At 30.2% G+C, this 21,973-nt stretch overlaps 1 protein-coding gene across 1 annotated transcript in view; it reads right to left on the reverse strand.

The window, feature by feature from the left end:
- Positions 1–21,720, reverse strand: part of LOC145245767 (uncharacterized) — a 103,901-nt gene extending 82,181 nt beyond the window's left edge. Inside the window, exon 1 of the mRNA XM_080107376.1 lies at positions 21,206–21,720. Within this exon, the coding sequence (XP_079963502.1) occupies positions 21,206–21,325 (120 nt within the window). The 5' untranslated portion in view covers positions 21,326–21,720. The remainder of the gene's footprint in view (positions 1–21,205) is intronic.
- Between the last annotated feature and the right edge of the window lie 253 nt (positions 21,721–21,973).

The following is a 21,973-nucleotide window of genomic DNA, read 5'->3' on the forward strand; positions in this document are numbered from 1 at the left end:
CCTCGCCTTACGATGTTATTTATAATGTTATTTGATAATATAAATGCGTATTATATACTGTACTGTATTTTGTTATTAATTTTTAATGCCGCATCCCAGGGTTCTACTGTACTTCATTTTGTGTCATTTAATGATGGTTTAAACTGCAATAAAATCGAAATTTCTTATTTACTTGTTTTACCACGATCGCAGAGTAAGACACAAGGTCGGTTTTTAATGTGGGGGAAAATCCAGCGTTCCCAAAAGAGGCAATGGTTTAAAACAAAAGTTAAAATTGCCTCAGTCATGATAGACACTTACATTTCAGATTTTCGTAAAAGTAAAAAAAAAAAAAAAAAAAAAAAAAAAAAACTTGAAAATTTATTTGAACACGCAATAATTTACAGCCTTGTAAATTCTCAAGCAATTTTCCACTGGAATTTTGTTCGAAAAATTAATAAACGCACAATTTATGCATGGCATTGTTTTTTCGCATTTAAAAAATGAGGATTGATTATTCGTATTATTTGGATTATTCGAACTACTCTTGTCATTTTGAGTATCATTCTTAGAACGTTTCGGACGGAACTCTTTATTTAATTTGTCCGCAAGAACCCCTGGCGTTACGAAACAAATACTTAGTAATAATCAGTTGTGACACCCTTCTGAAGGTTTAAGGTTCAATCCTCAGTTCAGGCGATACTCAAAATATAACTGTGAATTACTTAGGACTTCTAGCTAGTCATGGCTGACGAAGCGACAGTATAATATCTGTATGAATAAAAATAAAGGTTACGTTCGAAATTTCACGTAAATTCCCGAATTCTACAAGATACACCTGAAGAAGATCGGATGTTATATCGGCCGAAACATTGTGAGAATAACACTCAAGATGAAAACAGTAGCCGAAATAGTACGGAATAGTATAACGTTTATTAATTCAAAGCTTTGAATTGAATACAGAACTGTAAGTAAAAATAACATTGAACAAAAGTTTTACGAAATGAATACCAAAGAAATAAGTTAATGTGTTCTTCACAGTTAAATTCTATTTCCTTATACAGTGTAACTCGGATATAAGAAACCCGATCACAGGTCTTACAGGTATCTTATATCCGGGTTACACCTATATCCGGGGTTCTTATATCCAGGTTACCCTGTACATTAACACTGGCTCTAATTTCGGACAGGAAAAATCTCTCTTATATTCGTTTTTCTTATATTCGAGTCTCTTATACATTCGGGTTATTATTTGACTAGCATTAATCGTTATTAAGATAATGACATGTTCGTATATGTTGACTTTGTCTTGTTAGGAACAATATCTACTATTATATAAAAGAGACTTTGTGTGTGTATGTGTGTCTGTGCGCGCATGTGAATTCGTTCCCCATGGACTCGAAAACGGCTGAAATTTTACGCGAAGGTACTTTATGTGTTTGGCAATGTTCTTAGACAGGTTTTGTATCGGAATGTCTTCGATAAGTATCGATAATCGAAATAATCCGATGAAAGAAGGAACTGTTGATTTTGACTAAAGTTAACACCTTACACAACCTAACAGCATAAATGCATTTTAGAAGTTTTATTAACACACAAGCTGAAATGCCCGGCATATAAAATCAACAGTAATTCTTTTTTATGACAGGGGTGCGTTCTAAATATATGTTTCTGCTTAAAGCACAATTGCACCATGATACTTGACTTTTTCATTTTAAACTTAAATCCAAGCAATTACTACCACACAAGCAGTAAGACCAAACATATAAAATCAATTGTAAGTTTTTTTATATGACAGGGGCGCGTTCAAAATGAATATTTCTGTTTAGAGCACAACTGAAGTATGATGCTTGCCTTTTGCATTTTAAACTTTAATTCAAGCTATTATATATAAAAAATAATTTAATAAAATCAACAATAGATTCTCTACAGTGCAATGTAGACTACAATGTATCGTGGACTAAGTCACTGCGGGGAGGCATCTGAAGCTTCCTCTCGCTGCAGCACTATGGGTTCCCAACAGACAATCAATCGATTTGAGTGAAAATTGGTCGATTTCATTGATTTCGATGACAATAAATATATAGTAGTGTGAAATATTCGTTGATCATCATTCAATCCCGGGCAACATCGGGTCTCCCTGTTAGTATATAATGAATTAAGTAATTCATATTTTAAAGACAAAAAAAAAGTAATTTATAATGGATATCAATTGAATATTTTGGAAAGTTTTCGAAAATGTTTCAAACTTAAATGTGTAGCTAATTGAGCAAAACCTATCAGCTGACAGAAAAAAATGGTTACCTGTACCTGATTTGGTCGTGGCATCATGCTATTTTTGGTCACAACAGTTTTTAAAGAAAGATCCTAAAAACTGTATGATTCTTTGTGAAAATGAAAAGATCTTTACCAACAATTTCTACAAATTGGATTTCCTTTTTTGTAATAAGTAACCAGGTCACAAGGTTAAACACCACTCGAGGATAAAAGTTAATGAGATGGATATAGTGATGATAAATGTTATGAGAGGATTGAACAATTCCGCACACCTTTAACTTAAAACTGCTGATCAAGAAAACAACAATTCTTCCCCCTTTGTCAGAAACATCGGTCATAGACTGTGAGGGTTAAAGGACACTCTAGGTGGAGCGACAGTTACGCGGGTGCCAATTGTAAATACAAGACACACTTTATTTGTTAAAAAGTTTTTTTAATAATATTTTTTTTTTAGAATTAATGATCATTTCGAAAATCATAAACAGAATTATTTTTCACTTTTTCTGGATAGTTGAAATATTTAGGGAATGTTTACACAAACACAACTTAGGAACACACATTTTTTTTTGCAAGGAAGTCAGCACTTATCAAGGCCCGAAGGTCAGACAATGATAAAAGTTAATGAGTGTCCGGTGATCACCGAGGTAACAGCCTATTGATCGTTTGTGGCGGAAATTGGGTAAAATTTAAATAGAAGGCTTAAGTAGATCCTGTTTACATTGGATTTTAACACGGCCATATAGCAGTTAGCTGGAAAGCATGCCAGAGGAAGAGGTTTCCACAGGCGGGCAGTTCTAGGAAAAGAACTTTGTTCATGGAAATAGCGTTAAAATTTAGTCACAGAGAGAGTGGTGGAAATAGATAACTGTTTGCAAATTGAACGTATTTTAAGCTGTGAGTATACGTGAGAAAAAAAGTCGTTGTAATTTGAGATCACACAAACAAACAAACAAACAAACAAATAAAAACAAATAAACAAACAACCAATCAAATAAAGAGAAAACAAAACAAAAACAAAAAACAATCAAACAGAAAACCAACAAAAACGTTCATTCTCACAATCGAGTTTAAGCGTTAGTCATTCTAAAAAACAAACACGATTTTATCAGATTTAGAGCAGTCACCCTCTAACTTATATTTCTATGGCTTCTTTTTTTATTCTGACATCGACCAATAACGACAGTGCAAGAAAGGCAGGAAATTGATATGCTGGTTTCATTCAACTCTACAAAAGAAAATAAATAGAGAAATCTTACACAGAAAATAGAAACCACAATCATTAAAATCGGTTTTGGTTTTAATGATTATCCAAAATCATTTTTCGAGCCTAACGTACACTTTTATCTTTTGCCTCCATGTTAAAAATGAGATCGCCCACCCACCAAAGATCAAATACAGAACAGAAATTTGAATTATCAGGTGTTGCTAGCAACTAGAATAATTAAGACTTTATTGAAAATGGACTCTTCCAAAATCAAATAATCTATCCATACTCCTGTATTTGTTTTGTGTTTATTGATATTCATATTAAAAACCCTTTTTTTTTATTCATTTTTATTTTTTATTTTATGTTTTTTTTTGTTTACCTGCCCCCTCACGAGGGCAGAGTTAGACACAAGGTCGGTTTTTAATGTGGGGGAAACCAGCTCCCCCAAAAGGGGCACTCTGATTACTAACAAAAAATTAAAAAAATGTATCAGTCATGACCAACCATTCCTCCACCAACCGAGACCAAAAAAGTGCAATGTAGCATCAAAACAGATACCACACCTTGATCTTAGCTCGAAGGCCAAGAAAGAAAAAAGAGAAACCTTTTTTTTTTCTTAATATTTAAAAAGAAAATACAACTTTGTTATATATGGGTTATGGAATTGCATGCATCTACACAAGATCTAGTTAATTTACATATTTTTTTTAAACATTCATTTTAATTCCCTATTAGTTTTTCGGCTTCCTTAGTTAACTATTACATGTAATTATATTCATGCAGATATTCTACATGATTTATACTTGCGTAATATTTGCGTAAAACGTTTATAGTAAACACAAACCGCTTTATATATATATTTATATATGCGTATATCTATTTGTTTAAAAAAAATTGCCTATCAAAATCCTCTGTCAGTTTTTGGTCTACAGACATGGAACTTAATAGTATTCGAACCCATTTGAAACTTTATATTTGGGTTTTAGCTGGAGAAAATCGGCGCAAAAGTGTGAAAATTAAAAAAAAATGGTATTTGCCAGATGAAAGTTGAAGGACAACATTACGAATATGCATGTTTAACATACTAACTATTGGTTCATGTTTTAGTTTTTAAAATGGGATTTGCCAGGTGAAAGTTGAAAGACGAATATGCATGCTAACATAATAGCTATTTGCTCATATTTTTTTAGCCTTGCAGTAAACACGTCTTCATAGTTCAGGCATTAACACCAAATGGAAAAAGTAAAAAGTAAGCTAAACTATTTGGTTTCGATTCTCGTGGTTGTCACGAGTCATTTTTTTCCTAACTTTTAAAATCATTACTATATATTGGATCCAATATAATATAATAATAAATACGAAATCTGCATAAATCAAAATATCATATTTAAGCGTATTTTACGACTGGGCAATGTCGGGGGGGGCTTGCTAGTATATATATAAATTGAAAAAATAATTACAACTTCTCTCCTAATTTTCGGATTTTGTAATCCTTTTTTTTGTATGTCTTTATTTTCTTTTAAAGTTGATACATGCTTTTTCGCCTGAAGAGTTAAGGGCGGAATAAATTACAGAATTAACATAATAATTACATGAATGATTCTGTCAAGAAAAAGATGCTGTTAAGAATTGTGTATGTCAACGTACTTATAGAAATAAACCGTAATATTGGCAAATTTGAAAGATCGACTTTTGTCATTTATTTGTATACTAGTGTTGCCCAGGTGTTTGGAGGTGTGTGTTGAGCAAAAAAAAAAAAAAAAGTGATAGTAAGCAGGCAGGCTCGAGCCCGTACCGCGAAGGAGAAAAAAAAACATGACCCCCCCCAAAAGTGACGTCTTTGCTGTTTCGTCCATCGTAAAACCAGAAGTGGCGAAGGTTTCGATTAAGGCTAGTCAATCGAAAAGAGAGAGATGCCTTTCGAAAATATCGGCGAAAAAAGCGACTCCTCCCTGTAGAAAAGTGCCGAGTTGAGGGTGAAGGAATTAATATTTTTGGCTAATTTTTCGATATTTGTCGTCCGAAGGGTCGAACTTCAAAACAATACCGATCTCGTGAAAAACCGTGTCGTCTGTCGAAAGTTTTAGGCATACATACATACATACATACATACATACATACATACATGCATACAGACAGACAGACAGACAGACAGACAGACAGAAAGACAGGTGAGATTTATATTATAGAAGTTCTGTAGTTACATCGAGCTTCATGAATTAAAGGATTGGTATGAATAAAAATATTATTGAATAATAATAATTATCCTCATATATATATATATATATATATATATATATATATATATATATATATATATATATATATATATATATATATTTATAACTACAAACATTAAATTCAGTTTTGGTTTTAGTGAAATTTTCACATCCTCGCACGTTCCATATTACAAACAGCGTGCAAATGAACTGAAATGAAATTAAAGAATCAAACAAAAAATATATATAAGCAATTATAAAATTAGTTTGTTTTTGTTAAAATAATTACATTGGTATATGATTAATTTTTTGTGCGCCGTTTCCAACATAGAACATTCAAGTCTACAATATTAACATTTTTAAACGGTCGGAGATTACATGTGACTTCTTGTAGATGAATGAATATATATAGAATGCTTATATCTAAAAAAAAATATAACCACTGTAACAGAAAACACGTTTGTGACAACAGAGATACGAAATTTATATGTTGCGCTTTATTTCAAAGAAAGAGACAGCAAACATCGAGCTAAAGGCTTGTATCGTTGTACACTTTTACACACAGAACCCACACGTTGTATGGAGGCTACGTTGGAAGGACAGAAGGCAAGTATAACACATATCACTGATTTTTGTAACAACGCAATTTATTTCTAGGTACTTCCCCCGAATAAAGCATGATCGTCTTATCACACGCACTCGTGCTCCTTATCTCTAACCTCTGTCCTCTCGAATGTCATCCACGTCTCTAATGTGATCTCAAGTGTCATTTTGCATTTCGTACCACAATACAAATATATATATATATATATATATATATATATATATATATATATATATATATATATATATATATATATATATATATACTAGCTGTACTCGGGGCACGCGATGCTCTGACTCAGTTTGGTTAAAGGTAGTATTAGAGTGATTTGCATCGTACGCGCGCGCACACACATACAAACACAAACAAACAAGACTGTAATAATCTGAGCATGTAATGAACTTGACACCGTGCGAAAAAAAAATTCTCGTAATGACGCCATGTTTAATTTTAGTAACTTTTCGTTTATTTATAAGAATCGAATTCATGAATATGAGAATTTTCAGTGCTCAGCAAATCAGAATGGAAGGACTTTGAAAGGGAGCCGTTATTATTTAAGAATCGGAAATCAGAAGGATTATGTTATGCCTATGTGCCTACAAGCCAATTACGATGCGTGTAATCACAGTATCTGTTGAAAATGTAAAATTGGTCCCGGTAAGAACTGGTAGCAGTATTAGGACTAAATAGTTAGAGAGAAAATAGGAACTCTTCTTCTAAAGATATAGCGATTGTGATGGTGTTGTTCGTCGGATGCAATGTTTCTCGCTTGTCAGTTGTCATCATTGTATTGTGCATAAACTTCTATGTTGACAAAATTCGTCCGTATTGATTTTGAGAACAACGAGGTGTATATATAATTTAGCAACCATTTAAAAAAGCAAGCTAGAAAATTAAATATACATTCAATAACGCAACGCTAATACAACAAACAATAAATGAAGAATATGAATTTCGATATAGTTTTGATGATACATTCTAAACAAATAATCATATTTTGTTTATTGCATCGCTGACAAATAGAATGATTGGATCAATAATTACAAATATTATTTAAAAAAGAACAAAAGTTATTTTAAATATCTGATTTTAAATCGTATATAACTTTAAAGATAGAATGAATAATGATAAATAAATAGTTTTACGACATTATTTCTATCTTTCCTATAATTCAGGCTAACAATGGTTTGGCATACACTTAGTTATGAAACTACTTGGAATTATTTTTCTTTTCTTTTTTTTTCTGTGTATATATTATTTCAAATATATTTCTTTTTCAGAATCTTTCGCCAAAATAGAAGTTTAGTGGCAACATCAATATTTTACACAGTTTTCAAGTTTTTAAAGCAGATATTAATACCCGCGAAAATTTTAAAAATCTATATCATATACATACTTCGATTGAAACTTGAAGCAACTATATTTCAAGTATATATTTCAAGTAAGGCTCTTGAGAATTTCTCTTTTAATTTTAAAAATATATAATTTAAGAAGTATATAATTTTAAAAGGTATGTTTTTTAAAGGTATAACAAATTTAAAAAGTATATAATTTTAAAAATTCATTATTAAGGCTTCCAAGAATTTCCTTTTTAATTTTAAAGATATATAATTTTAAAAAGTATATAATTTTGAAAGGTATAATATTTTAAAAGGTATAACATTTTAAAAAGTTTGTAATTTTTAAAATGAATTATTAAGGCTCTTGAGATTTTCTCTTTTAATTTTAAAGATATATAATTTAAAAAAGTATATAATTGTAAAAAGTATCATATTTTAAAAGGTATGATATTTTGAAAGGTATATAATTTTAAAATTTATTATTAAGGCTCTTGAGATTTTTATTTATTTTAGAGATGTATGATAATGATTTAAACAATATATATAATTTAAAACAATACATTTTAAAGTTATATAAGTTTTAAAGCTATATAATTTAAAGATATATAATTTTAAATATCTAGTATTTCAAAAATATAGTATTTCAAAGATATAGAATTTTAAAGATACAGAATTTTTAAAGATGTATAATTTTAAAAGATATATAATTTTAAAGGATATATAATTTAAAAGGATATCTTATTTTAAATAATATAAGTTTTAAAGATATAATAGTTTTAAAGATATATAATGTTTAAAAAGATATAATTTTAAAAGATATTTAGTTTTCAAGATATATAATTTTTAAAGATATTTCGATTCAAATGATGTATAATTTTAAAAGGTATATAATTTTTAAAGATATATACGTTTTCAACATATAATTGAAACATATATAATTTTAAACATATATAATACTCCAGGAGGCTTGATTGAGTATTGCACTTAAGTTTAGGCTCCAATTATAAATATTTTGACTTTAATATGCGATTTGAAGGAATGTAAAAAACTATAAAAAAGAACTAAAAACAAAACTAAAAAAAACTAAAAAAGAAAAAACTAAAAAAAAACTATAAAAAAAACTAAAAAAAAAACTAAAAAAGAAAAAACTAAAAAAAACTATAAAAAAACTAAAAAAAAACTAAAAAAGAAAAAACTAAAAAAAACTATAAAAAAAACTAAAAAAAAAACTAAAAAAGAAAAAACTAAAAAAAACTATAAAAAAACTAAAAAAAAACTAAAAAAGAAAAAACTAAAAAAAAACTATAAAAAAACTAAAAAAAAAACTAAAAAAGAAAAACTATAAAAAAAACTAAAAAAAAAACTAAAAAAAAAACTAAAAAGAAAAAAACTAAAAAAGAATGAACAAAAACTACAATGAAATATTGTGAGGAAAATAAGGTTAAAGGGTTATTTTTGGATTATTCGGACTACTTTTCTCATATTGGCTATTTTTCTCGCAACGTTTCGGCCTATCTAACCTTCGACCTTTTTCCGGTCAGATGAATCTTATCGAATTTAACAATCTTTATGTCGGCAATCTGTACGTACTTTCGAACTACACCTTTTATTTAATCCGTGGGGGCAGATTTCTCTCATTCGATCAACCACTGGCTGATGGGGTAATGTGCGAAATTATAAACAGTTATAACTAATAGTCTTCTTGCGGTTGAAGGTTCAATCCTCAGTGTGGGTGATACTAATAATATATTTATGAATTACTTAAGACTTAAGACTTTTACCTGGTCATATCTGACAGAACAAGAACAATCTCTACCGTTTATTAAATAAAGGATTCTGTTTGAAATTCCGTAAAGATTCCCAAATTTGACATAAAAATTCAGGTGTCAACGTAAAGATTAGCGAGTTAAGACGCATTTGACAAAGGTCGAAGGTTAAATCGTTCGAAACGTGTTGAGAATTGCATCCAAGATGAGAAGAGTTGTTCGAATAATTAAAATCATCCTAATTATCGACACTCATTTAGAAAATTTCAAACCATAGGTTTAACTACTTTACTAAAGAGAAAAATGATAATTGGTGAAATTGAAACTTTTTAAACAATTAATCGTATTTCTGACTATGGTGAACATTAAAAAACATTATTTTCAATTGTGAAGGTCAAGGCAGATTAAACAAAAACCCCATATCCTTTATAGATTATCGGATAAAATATTTAACAAAATTTAATCTGTGTATTGTTTAGCAGTATAAATATTTATTTAGAGACGAAGATGGTTAAAAAGGCAGATCTGTTCAAAAAGAGACTCAAAAACAAACCCCAAGTGTAGAAAAACCAAAGGAGGAAAGCACCAATCAAACCTCCACAGGCAGGTGCGAAGGCCAATAGGTTCTTAGGGAGGCTTATCGCTAATCAAACCCAGAGAAGACCGATGATCGGTGCCAATGATAAATCAAAGGTAAATAACTGTTGTAATGACGTAAATAATTTTCAACTGTAATTGAATGAGGCAGGGTGTGCTGGAAATCTAAGGAGACTTGTTGTCATTTTGACTCTAGGGAGTACATCTTGTTATTATCAGTGAGCGATCATTGTTAATGATGTGTATGGCACTCCAAAAGAATTAAGTAAATAAACAACAACAACAACAACAAGTAGCAAATCCTGTGGACATTTCACGGAAGATAAAAAATTTAAAAACACAATATAAATGAATAAAAAAAAAATAAAACAAATAACAACGAATTTAAAACATTTTTTATCAAATTCTTTTTTAACCTTTTAAAGCTAAAAATAATTGATATACAAAATTTAGGGTCTTTTTTCAATGAAAATTAAACACACAACGCATTGTTTTTTTTATTTCTGAATAATATTTTTACATAAATGATAAAAGAGCAGATGTAAATTCACTTGAACATTTTATTTAATTAGAATAAAAAAACTATAAGAAAAAACCTACACTCTGCTCTCAACAGGATTTTTTTTTAATTATAAAATATAATAGCCAATTTGAAACTGTAAATAGACAGTCATGTGTTTTGGTGAAAATTTTGGGAGAAGAAATGGTTTTAATGATTTATAACTGATAAAGAGCGACTATAAAGGAAAGTAATTCGTTTCTCATTAATTAATGTTTACGATGGGGATGGTTTTTTGGGACATTGGACGTACAGACTAGTAAATTAATATTTAGACGACGGCGACGACGACGACAACAACAACAACAATAGGAAGAATTCGAAATAGACTTCGTAGCCTTTTCTCTCTTCTAGCTGAAATCACTATCAATAATTTCTCCTACTCTTTATCTGTGCCTAAACCTGAACGTAGATTCCATAAACAAAGCTTCTTTCTTAGAACTGCACGCCTATGGAACTCTCTTCCGTTTCCCTGCTTTCCAGCTGACTATAATAAGGTCGTCTTCAAGTCCAACGTAAACAAATTCTTGATGAGCTGTTCCCCTTAAGTAATCCAATTTACCAAATTTTCACTACTAACGGTTACTACGATACTGTCCCATTGACTACTGTACACTCATTAACTCTTATCCTCAAGTGGCTTCCGGATCTTGAGTGTTTTGTAGAAAAAAGTGTTTTGTAGAAAAAAGAAGAAGAAAAGAAAAAGAAGAAGACAAAGAAGAGAAAAAAAATAAAGAGAGTCTGAAAACACGGAGAAGGTATGATCTCATCTAGACGTCGATTAGAAATACATAGTAACTAATTATCGATTACGAGAGAAACACATCGATCTGAGAAAATCCAATGGTAAACAGCTGGTGTGATAAATCATGTTGATGTGAAATGATGGAGAGTACTGGAAATCTGGGAAAACTTGTTGTCACTTGGACTTTAAGAATAAATATCTATTTTTGCCAGAGAAATATCGCTGGTTATGAGCAGAGAAGTATCATGTGTCAGTTTTTGAGATTTTAGTATGGCTCGAGTGAGGATTGAACCTTAGCCTCCCAGCTCATAAGCCAACACTCCAACATTTATCTCAAAATGAATCGTTTCTTTATAAAAAGTTTTAAAGTTAAATAGTTTGTAAGTAATTAATAATTTCACTGTTTCTATTTATCTTTTCAAAACAAGCACTTGCACTTTCTTAAAAACACTTTTCGATCAGATGTATATGAAAATAGCAGGGAACCCCGGCGTTCTCCGGAAACGAATAGAGAATATTATGTATTCCTAAACCTAGTCCCGAACCACATATTACCATTTTTATTCTATTACTTCAATAACTTTCAACTTTTACATCTATATAGATAAAACAGTAGATGTATGTATGTGCGCGTGTGTTTAACCAATAAACACATAAACTACTCGTCACATAAAACTGAAATTAATAGGAAATAGTAATCATACACGAAGGATGGTTTATAACAAGTAAACTCTTTGTTTGGATGGATGAATAATGCTTACAGGAATATGTCGAAATGCAAAATGTTCATTTCAACTTGCCGACATATTTTTTATTAGTTTTACGCAGGCAAATTCAATCATAGCTAGGAGTAGTTTAATTTTAATTATTTCTATCTGTCACGTTAGCTCAAACAGCAGGGAACACAGCTGGAGAGCTAAATACTTTGGTTTCGATTCTAGCTTATGGCAACCAAGTAATTTTTAACGTTGGAAACAGTACCATACATACACATTTTTTTAAAAATTGCATTTTAACCTCAAGCAAGGCACAGTGCAATTTGGATATAGAAGGCTACTATCTAGGACATAAATTGTATAGGTACGTAGGGAGTTGAGCAGCAAGATGTCTTTTTACATTATACTTGAATTTTTGTATGCCATTACAGTCAGGAAAGCAGGAATCCGGAAGGGAATTTCAAAGTCTAGCAGTTCTAGGGAAGAAACTAATAGAGTAAAAGGCTTTCTTACATCTAGGTATGTCTACTCTGTATGGTTGGTGTTTTGCTGTTTGTCGGGTTTATTGCGTCGAGGAAGTACAAGGGCTTGTAGTTCGCCGGAGCATATACCAATTAAAATACTTGTAAGCAGGTAGAGGGAGGCAACATTTCGTCGATGGGACAGAGGTTGAAGTTTAGCTGACAGTTCGGGACATATTAGATTAGTGACTCTCTTTTGAACTCTGTCCATGTATGAGAGACTAGTGGCAGATACATGAAATTAACTTTCCCTGTGACGAAGCAGACCTGTTATTTTTATTGCAAAATTTGCTTCGTATAAGCTGTATCGCCTGAAGAGGTATCTAGTTACTGGTAACTAAGTGACCGAAACATGCTCATGACTGTGTAGCAACATATTACTGCTTATGTAAAAACAAATAAAGAGTATATATATATATATATATATATATATATATATATATATATATATATATATATATATATATATATATATATATATCTTGGAGTTCGATTCCTAGAAACAGTCAAGCTACGCTGATTAGAGGTAGTACTTGAAACACGCGTGTACGTAGATTACTGTTTTAAAAAATTTAAAAAAAAATTGTAAAAAATAATAAAAATAAGTAAAAATGTTATATACATCCAAACAAATTATGGGCGACTTTCTAAGCAAATAAAAAATGAGTTTCGAGGCGAAGCCACTATTTAACCGTATTCATCGTTTAAAAACAAAAATAAAACAACAACAATAACAACAACTCTATCTATCTATCTATCTATCTATCTATCTATCTCTCTCTCTCTCTCTATATATATATATATATACATATATGTGTGTGTGTGTGTGTGTGTGTGTGTATGTGTGTGTGTGTGTGTGTGAATTATAGTCCCGGAATTCGATAAGATCAAGAGAAAACAAGATCAAGAGACAACAAGAAAGCTCGTACTATAACATAATTAACTGGTTTATTATTTATTAACCTGAAGTTTGAGAGATAAAGGAATACTTTAATGGAAAACTGATATGTATTTTATATAGAGATCAAGTGTGGGACAAAGAAACGGAACCCTTTTGATTTTTTTTTTTATTTATGATAAAATAAATTAAAGACACTCGTATGAAAACTTAGAAACTTGATTATTTACGTGCGCGCACACAAAACATCTTCATGGCAAAGTTTTGCCACCAAAAAACGATTTCTGGACGAAACTTTGGAACTTAAAAAATATGTACCAACAAATATGTACCAACAAAATCCCCACTTTATAATAGAAGTCATTCTGCTTTAATTTTTAAAATTTTATACAAATAAATGTGTGTATATATATATATATATATATATATATATATATATATATATATATATATATATATATATATATATATATATATATATATATACCTCAATCCTGTCACGCAAAATCATCGAGTAAACCACGTGCCTTTCCTAATCGGCGGATAGAACCATTTCAAGTAATAAGGGGAAGCGAGCAAACAAATAGCAATAAAATAATCATATCCAACTTTCCCCGACTATCATTCAACCACGGTAGTGGTTGAATATATGCTTAAGTCCGAAATTGAATGAATCGAGACACATTCAATCCACCACCACTAATTCCGTTCGCAACCAAATTTCAAACAGGTTATATAGTTGGATAGAACACCTCATTAGCTTCATTTTGAAAATAAAATTTCGAAAATTGGTTCAGTAGAAAAAAAGTTACAAGAAAATATGTGGGTTCACAAACAGGAGAGTAAGTACATAAGTGACTAACGCTTTTTTTTTATTTTGCATAACTTTTTTTGTATATAAATATTTTTTTACTGCGATTTTGCCAATATGACATGTTAGCGCAACGGTTAGAGTACCAGGGGTTGGTGGAAAGATTTTAGGTTCAATCCCGTGTATCGTTTTTTTTTATAATTAAAAAACCGAACTTTTTTTTTAATAAGTGATTTTTTTTAACTCTCCTTATGATTTTATAGCAAAAAATGGTGAAGTTATCGATTAAAAATATTAGTGAATTCTATGATATACATATTCTTTGAATGAACTCAAATTTTTCGTTATCATATTTGATGAAAAATGTAGTCACATTTTGGCAATGCGTCTGACCAATGATGCTTTTGAACCCGCGACCAGCACTGCGATGTCATCAGCATCAGTATGGGCATAGATATTCCTATATTTAAACTCCTTTAAAAAAGGATTCAGCATACAGTTCCATAGTAAAGGTGATAAAATCCCACTTTGGGGGTTTCATTTAACTACTTCCCTTTTAACAGTTGCCCTCAGTAGTTCTACTTGAACTGTTCTGTGCCTCACCATATACTCAATCCATCGGATGAGTACTGGTGGCACATTGAGTTCTCGTAGCGACTTGAACATACTACTGAAGGGTATGTTGTCAAAAGCTCCAACGATATCTAAAAAGACACCGAGTGCCATCTTCTTTTTTGTTAGTTTACGCTCTATACAGATCACGAATTCATGAACCGCAGTCTCGGTAGAGACCCTGCCTCGGAACTACTGTGATTGAATGATAAATATTGCATAAATGTGTGTTTGAGAGCTAATTTTTTTTGACAATCATTAATAAATATTATAAATTTATATATTAATACAATAGCAATGCCTGGAAAAATCATGGATTATATGGAAAAATGCGCGCATGAAAAGTAATATTCTTAAGATTTTATTAAACCTGGAAAAGTAAAGGACAAGAAATTCAACCTGGAAAAGTAAAGAACAAGATATTCTAGTAAAGTAAAAAATAAGAATTTTTTAGACTTAAAATATTGCAGCTAAAAATAAAATTTGAATATTGATAAATATCTTATTTATTATTTGCATACGTTGTTGTTTATTGTTGAGTTAGAAAGAATTAAATGATCCTAATTATGATATAATAAAATTATTAATTTTTATGTAAATTATAAAATTATTAATTCCATCTACTAACTAACTAACTAACTAACTAATGAATTAATTTTATTCAAACAATTTTCACTACATAAATATATGCAAATAATAGGGGGAAATAAGTTCAATCCAGCGACTGACACCCTTTCTAACTCAACAATAAACAACACGACGGTTCTAGGATCAATCCTTGGCTAGGGAGCGATGCTAGTCTAGCGGCACTGATGAGTTGTGATACAACGAAACAGGACTGTATGTCGATGACTACAAATATATATATATATATATATATATATATATATATATATATATATATATATATATATAAAGTAGTAGCGTTCGTGTGTGTGTATGTGTCTGTGTGTACACCTCCCAATGACCAAAGAAATATAAAGGCCAAATGTGTGTACACCTCTCCTGGCCAAGAAATATTAATGCCCATGTTAGGATACTTCTGTCAAAGGAGACATTATATTGTATACGAACTTTCAATATATAGCATTCTTCAACCCACATTTACATTATTGAATTACGGTCATTAACATATCACATTAAATTAAGTCTATTTAAATAATTACCTCGATGACATTACTTATTCGACATAATAGCTTTGTTTCAACTGTACTAATTAAAAAAAAATAATTATTTAGTTTATTTAAACTTCAAGTTATATTTGATTTCACTGATTTTATCTGAAATCTGAAAACGTTTTATCTTCAAACCAAAAAACTAGAAAACCAAAAGGGGAAATAACTGTGATAGTTTAATTGAAACGGAGCACGTTATTAAATAATTGTTTTCATTTCGAAATATTATTCTAAGCTGAATTATTATTTTTATTTTTAATTCAGAGGAATTTTTTTTTCGTTTATTCTTAATTTTTAAGTAACCTTTTTTTATTTGTTAGAGATAAATAAAATAAATGTCCTCATTTACTTGCATCCCCACGAGGGCAGAGTTAGTAAGAGACACATGTGGACAAAATCCATCATCCTCTGCTCTTTTTGTTTATAAAATTTAATCGGTGTTGCCCAGAATTTATTATAATAATTATACCATAGCAAGTGTGTTTAATTGCATGCGAAACAGATTTTCTTTATAATTTATTTAATATCTTAAATTAAAAATGCTCAATTTTTACGATGTGATCCAGCGTCGTTTAACCCTTAGAAAAAATTGTCTATGTCAAGTTTCTTTCCAACTCCTCAAAAAACTTGAAAATGACAACTTTTAATGGTTTTCGATAGTGCTGAAAACGAATATCACATTTAAATTTGGGGCAGATAAGTAGTTTTCATGATAAGAAAAATTACTTTTTCAAAAAGTGGGGATCACTTTCCTGTATAAATTTAACGTAAAATAGGCACCCACTTTCGAACCACCTAATAATTTCTTCATATCATAAAACAAATTTAACTATGATATTTGTTTTCAGCACCACCGAAAACCGGCGGTGTTTTTTTACTAAGAGATTCGTTTATGTTTTCATAATTTAGGACGTAAATAATGCTGTCAGTAAGCTTTTTTTTACATGGGGGTCACCGCTTACCAAGGCGCAGAGGCCACTCGAGGATAAGGGTTAATAGGTATAGATTAGTCATTGTGATTTTAGCGTAGTAAACATTAGTGGGAATTTTGTAAATTGGATTACTTAGAGGGACGGTTCAATAAGAACTTGTTCACGTTGGACTTGAAGACAATCAGATTGTAGTCAGCTGGAAAGCAGGCAAACGGACTAGAGTTCCTCAGGCGAGCAGTTCTAAGAATGAAGCCCTCTTCATGGAATCTATGTTTATGTGTAGGCACGGATAAAGAGTGTGGGTAATTGTTGATAGTGGTTCTGGAAAGACGAGTGTTTTTCGTGAACGTCTGGCGAGGGGGGACCAGAGATCGAAGTTCAGCTGAGCACCTGCCATGAAAATAACGATAAAGCAGGTTCAGGCTCGCTACGTCTCTTGTGGGAAAGAGGTTGCAGAGAAGAGGAAAGGGCATCCCCCCTAAGCTACGAAGTCTATTTTGAAGTATGTCAAGAAAGGATGAGCTTCTTCTAGCAGCTCCTACCCAGATGTGGCAACAGTACTCCATCGTTGGCCGAACCTGGCTTTTATATAGGTAGAAAATTGTATCAGGAGCAGTAAAAGGATCTCACCATCTTTCCAGCGACTTTGGCAATTGATTTGATATACGTTTTCCATTTCAGATCCGGAGTAAAGATCAAGCCCAGAAGCTTGTCAAAACATGAAACCTCCCAAAGATGAGAACTATTCATTTCGATTGATGGCAGCTGGGCAGCAGAGCGTTAATGATGTAAAGATAGAAGCTTGCTTTTACACGAACGGATTACAAATATATATATATATTTTTTTTTTTTTGAGGTGGGTATTCAATTATAGAATTTGTATAGTTTTTACCAGGTGCTCATATACTTTACTTAACCGTCTCCTAATGTAAACAGAATTTTTGTGAAATGTTAAACTGCAGAGGCACCTGTTAACAACTATACAAGTTCTATAATGGAAAAAGAACGAAAAACAAAAGTCTGCTTTTGTAACCTTACTAATAGCATAATTAGCGTCTAAAATTATGAGATGAAAAAATGAACGCATATATTAGTAAAAAAGAAACAGCGCCAATTTTCGGGAGTGCTGAAAACGAATATCACAGTTAAATTTGTTTTATGATATGAAGAAATTACTAGGTGACCAGAAAGTTGGTGCTCATGTTACGTCAAATTTATATAGGAAAATGATCCCCCACTTTTTGAAAATTAATTTCTTCATATCATGAAAGCTATTTATCTGCCCCAAATTTAAAGGTTATATTCGTTTTCAGCACCACGGAAATCCATTAAAAGTCGTAATTTTAAAGTTTTTGGGGGAGTTGGAAAGAAACTTCACATTGACCCAAAAAATTAAGACCTGTTTTTTTGTAGCCTGTAATATAACAGTCTTTATAAATAATATGAAAGAAGAAATTTTGAAAAAAAATTTAACATTTTAGCGTTGGGAATAACTTTTCTATATAAATTTAACGTAAAATGAGCACCCACATTTTGGCCACAAAGCGTTCAACCAGACATGTCATCTCTAGCATTTTTTCAAGTTTGGCGATAGAGGGGGGGACAAAACACGACAAATACAAAACCTTTTAGTTTTTTGTGGTGGTGGAGGGGCAGGAATTACATTGGTAACATAAAATAACGATAAATTTAATTAATTTTATGAAACCATTCTGTACTTTCACCTAAAAATTTTATAAACAGAAAGAACCCCAAAATATGACAAATTCAATTTTTTTTATGGGTGTAGGGGAGGATTACATTAGAAATATAAAACGACGAAAATGTCATTTAATTGATTTAGAATTAATTTTTGGTAGATTTTTTTTTTCTTTTTTTTTTCGATTGCACGGAGATTCACTGCTATTTTTATTGAAACAAAAGTTGTAATTATCTATTTTCAATTATCTTTTCTTGGTGGGGGTCTTTCCAGTGCTCAATATTCAGAGAATAGTTCCTTCTCTTTGTAGTCCTTCTGCTGAAATATCTGGTGGAGAGGGTATCACATACTTCTTTTTTTGGGCGATTATATTTACATGTTTTCATCCGTTCTTTTATTTTTGTTGTGGGGGTATCCACGTTGACCATGATGAAAATGATTAGTACACAGGTGTGTTTCCAACAGAACTTCATGTCAACCCAGGCAACGCTAGGTAACCATGCTAGTATGTATGTATATATATATATATTATATATGTATATATATTATATATATATTTATATTATATATGTATATATATATTATATATGTATATGTATATTACATATGTATATATATATACATTATATTTGTATATATAGTATATATATTATATGTATATATATTATATGTACATATATGTGTATATATATTATATGTGTATATATATTAAGATTTATAGATATATTATATATATTATATATGTATATATATTATATATTTATTATATATTATATATGTATATATTTATTATATATGTATATATATTATATATGTATATATATTATATATATATTATGTGTATATATATTATATTTATATATATATTATATATATATATTAAATGTATATATATTATATATATTTATATATATTATATATGAATATATATTATATATGTGTATATATTATATATGTATATCTATTATATATGTTTATATATTACATATGTATATATATTACATATGTATATATATTTTATATGTATATATATATTATATATGTACATATATATTATACATATATTATATATATATATTACATACGTATATATATATATATTACATATGTATATATATATTATATATGTATATATATATTACATATATATATATTATATATGTATATATATATTACATATGTATATATTATATATGTATATATAGTTATATATATGTATATATATATAAAATAAAAAAAATTACAATTAAATTTACCAAAATGATCTAAGATGGTAAAATTAAAGCAAATTATAAATATTAAATAATTAATATTTATAAAATTATCTCAGCTAGATGTAAAAGCTCGATAAAACCAAATAGGGATAGAGCTTATAATATGAGTAAACAGTTAATAAAATATGTTAAAAAACACTTTCAAATGAGTTAAAAACATATTTAATCTGAAAAGGAAACACTAGATAAATGGATAGTCCTTAATCTGCGGAGTTTCGAAGAAATACTTTCCTTCTCATCAGAGGGTAGGAATTAGCAAAATGCGGGATCGGATTTTGCATACAAAAGTATTTGATGAAACAACAAGTAAGTCAAAGATCTTACTTGAAAACAAAAAAAGTGAAGCAGAGGGAATATGGTGAAGAAAAAGGTGATTACACATGAATGGATAGTCTGGTGAAAGATAAAAAAATCCAGTGACGGTAAAATCCAAATGTAAAACTTCAAGAAAGTTAAAAGAATTATATATATATATATATATATATATGTGTACATATATATATACATATATATGAATATATATATGTATATATATAATATATATATGTATATATATGCATATATATACGTATATATATATGTTTATATATATATGTGTGTTTATATATGTGTGCATATATATATATATATATATATATATATATATATATATATATATATATATATATATACCTGTTATCACTTTTTTTTAAAAGATGAAGTCGCTCGATCGAAGACAAGATGCAAGCAAGGTAGGTCAACAGAGTTTGATAATTATAAAGATATAGATAAAAAGCGAGTGCTAACAATGGCGAAGCACATCTTTTGATGTTATTGTTTTTAACGAGGCGAATACACAAGTTGTTAGTATCCAATAATATCTGACTGTTAAATTTCAACATTTCAAAAATTATCCTTAGGAAAATTATATTAATGAAATTTATGTGATAATAAAAATTTTGTATTGATATAAAATTTGCATTAATACAAATTATGTATTAATAAAAAAAAGAATTGTATTAAAAAAAAAATTGTATTGATGAAAATTTTGTATTAATAAAAATATTGTATTAATTAAAAGTTTGTATTAACAAACTTTTAACCAATCATGGAATTCTATTGAGAACGTGGAAAATAGGTTTTAATTGAAACAAATGTTTGAGAAGCAAAGTAACTAAAGAAAGTTTAAATCTATGGAAGTTTAAGTTTAAGAAACGGCGGGAAGTTTTCAAGTAATCGACTTAAGGAAAAGACAACTATATTAAACGGGTAAAAAGGTAAATAATTTTACTTACTTTCATATGAGATGTGTTTTCTTGTGGTTGCGAGCTGGTCACTCTGATCAGAGTACAAACGAGAACATAGACGGCAAGAAGGAATAAACCGGCGGAGAAACTCGAGGAACCCGACTGCATTTCGCCTTTTTTTGTTGTTATGAGAAAAGTTGGTCAACGCTGGTCAAATATATAACACGTTCTTGAAACCGTTTCAACACAGGATCGAGTTTTGTTCAAACAGGCTGACACACACCCACGCACACACGCACGCACGCACACTCACTCAGAAAAAGAGAGAGAGATTAAGAAAGTATTTCAAAAAGTCGAAGGATCCGAGTATGGATATAAAAAAAAGAAACTAGAAGCTTTAAATGACTTCCAGATAAGCAAGGGACAAAAAGTGTCAAGGGATGCGTGCGAATAGAAAAAAAATCGCCACTCAAACAGATGTGTGTGTGTGTCTTATGTGGTGTTAGTAAGCATCGCGTTGCTATTTATTGGAAATGAGTGCAGGCCGGCATTTTTTTTTGTATGGCAAATGGGCGCGGTTCGTTCCATTCTATTCCGCGCTGCGTAGACACGCCCATCTATTGATGAAATCTGTCAATCAAAACGTGGTTTCAATCACCTCTGATGACGAGCCACCGCCTCGTAAGAAGATGGCTGTTTAGGAATTTAATATCGACATCGACAGAAAACGGCCGCCAATGTTCCAAATTTTATTGCTGCCTTTCTCTCTTGCTGTTACGCGGTTCGAATAGCTTCAGTTGATCAAATACGTCCATT

This window comes from Euprymna scolopes, chromosome 23 (genome assembly GCF_053919585.1).
Source record: "Euprymna scolopes isolate OS-2025 chromosome 23, ASM5391958v1, whole genome shotgun sequence".
Lineage (NCBI taxonomy): Eukaryota > Metazoa > Mollusca > Cephalopoda > Sepiida > Sepiolidae > Euprymna > Euprymna scolopes.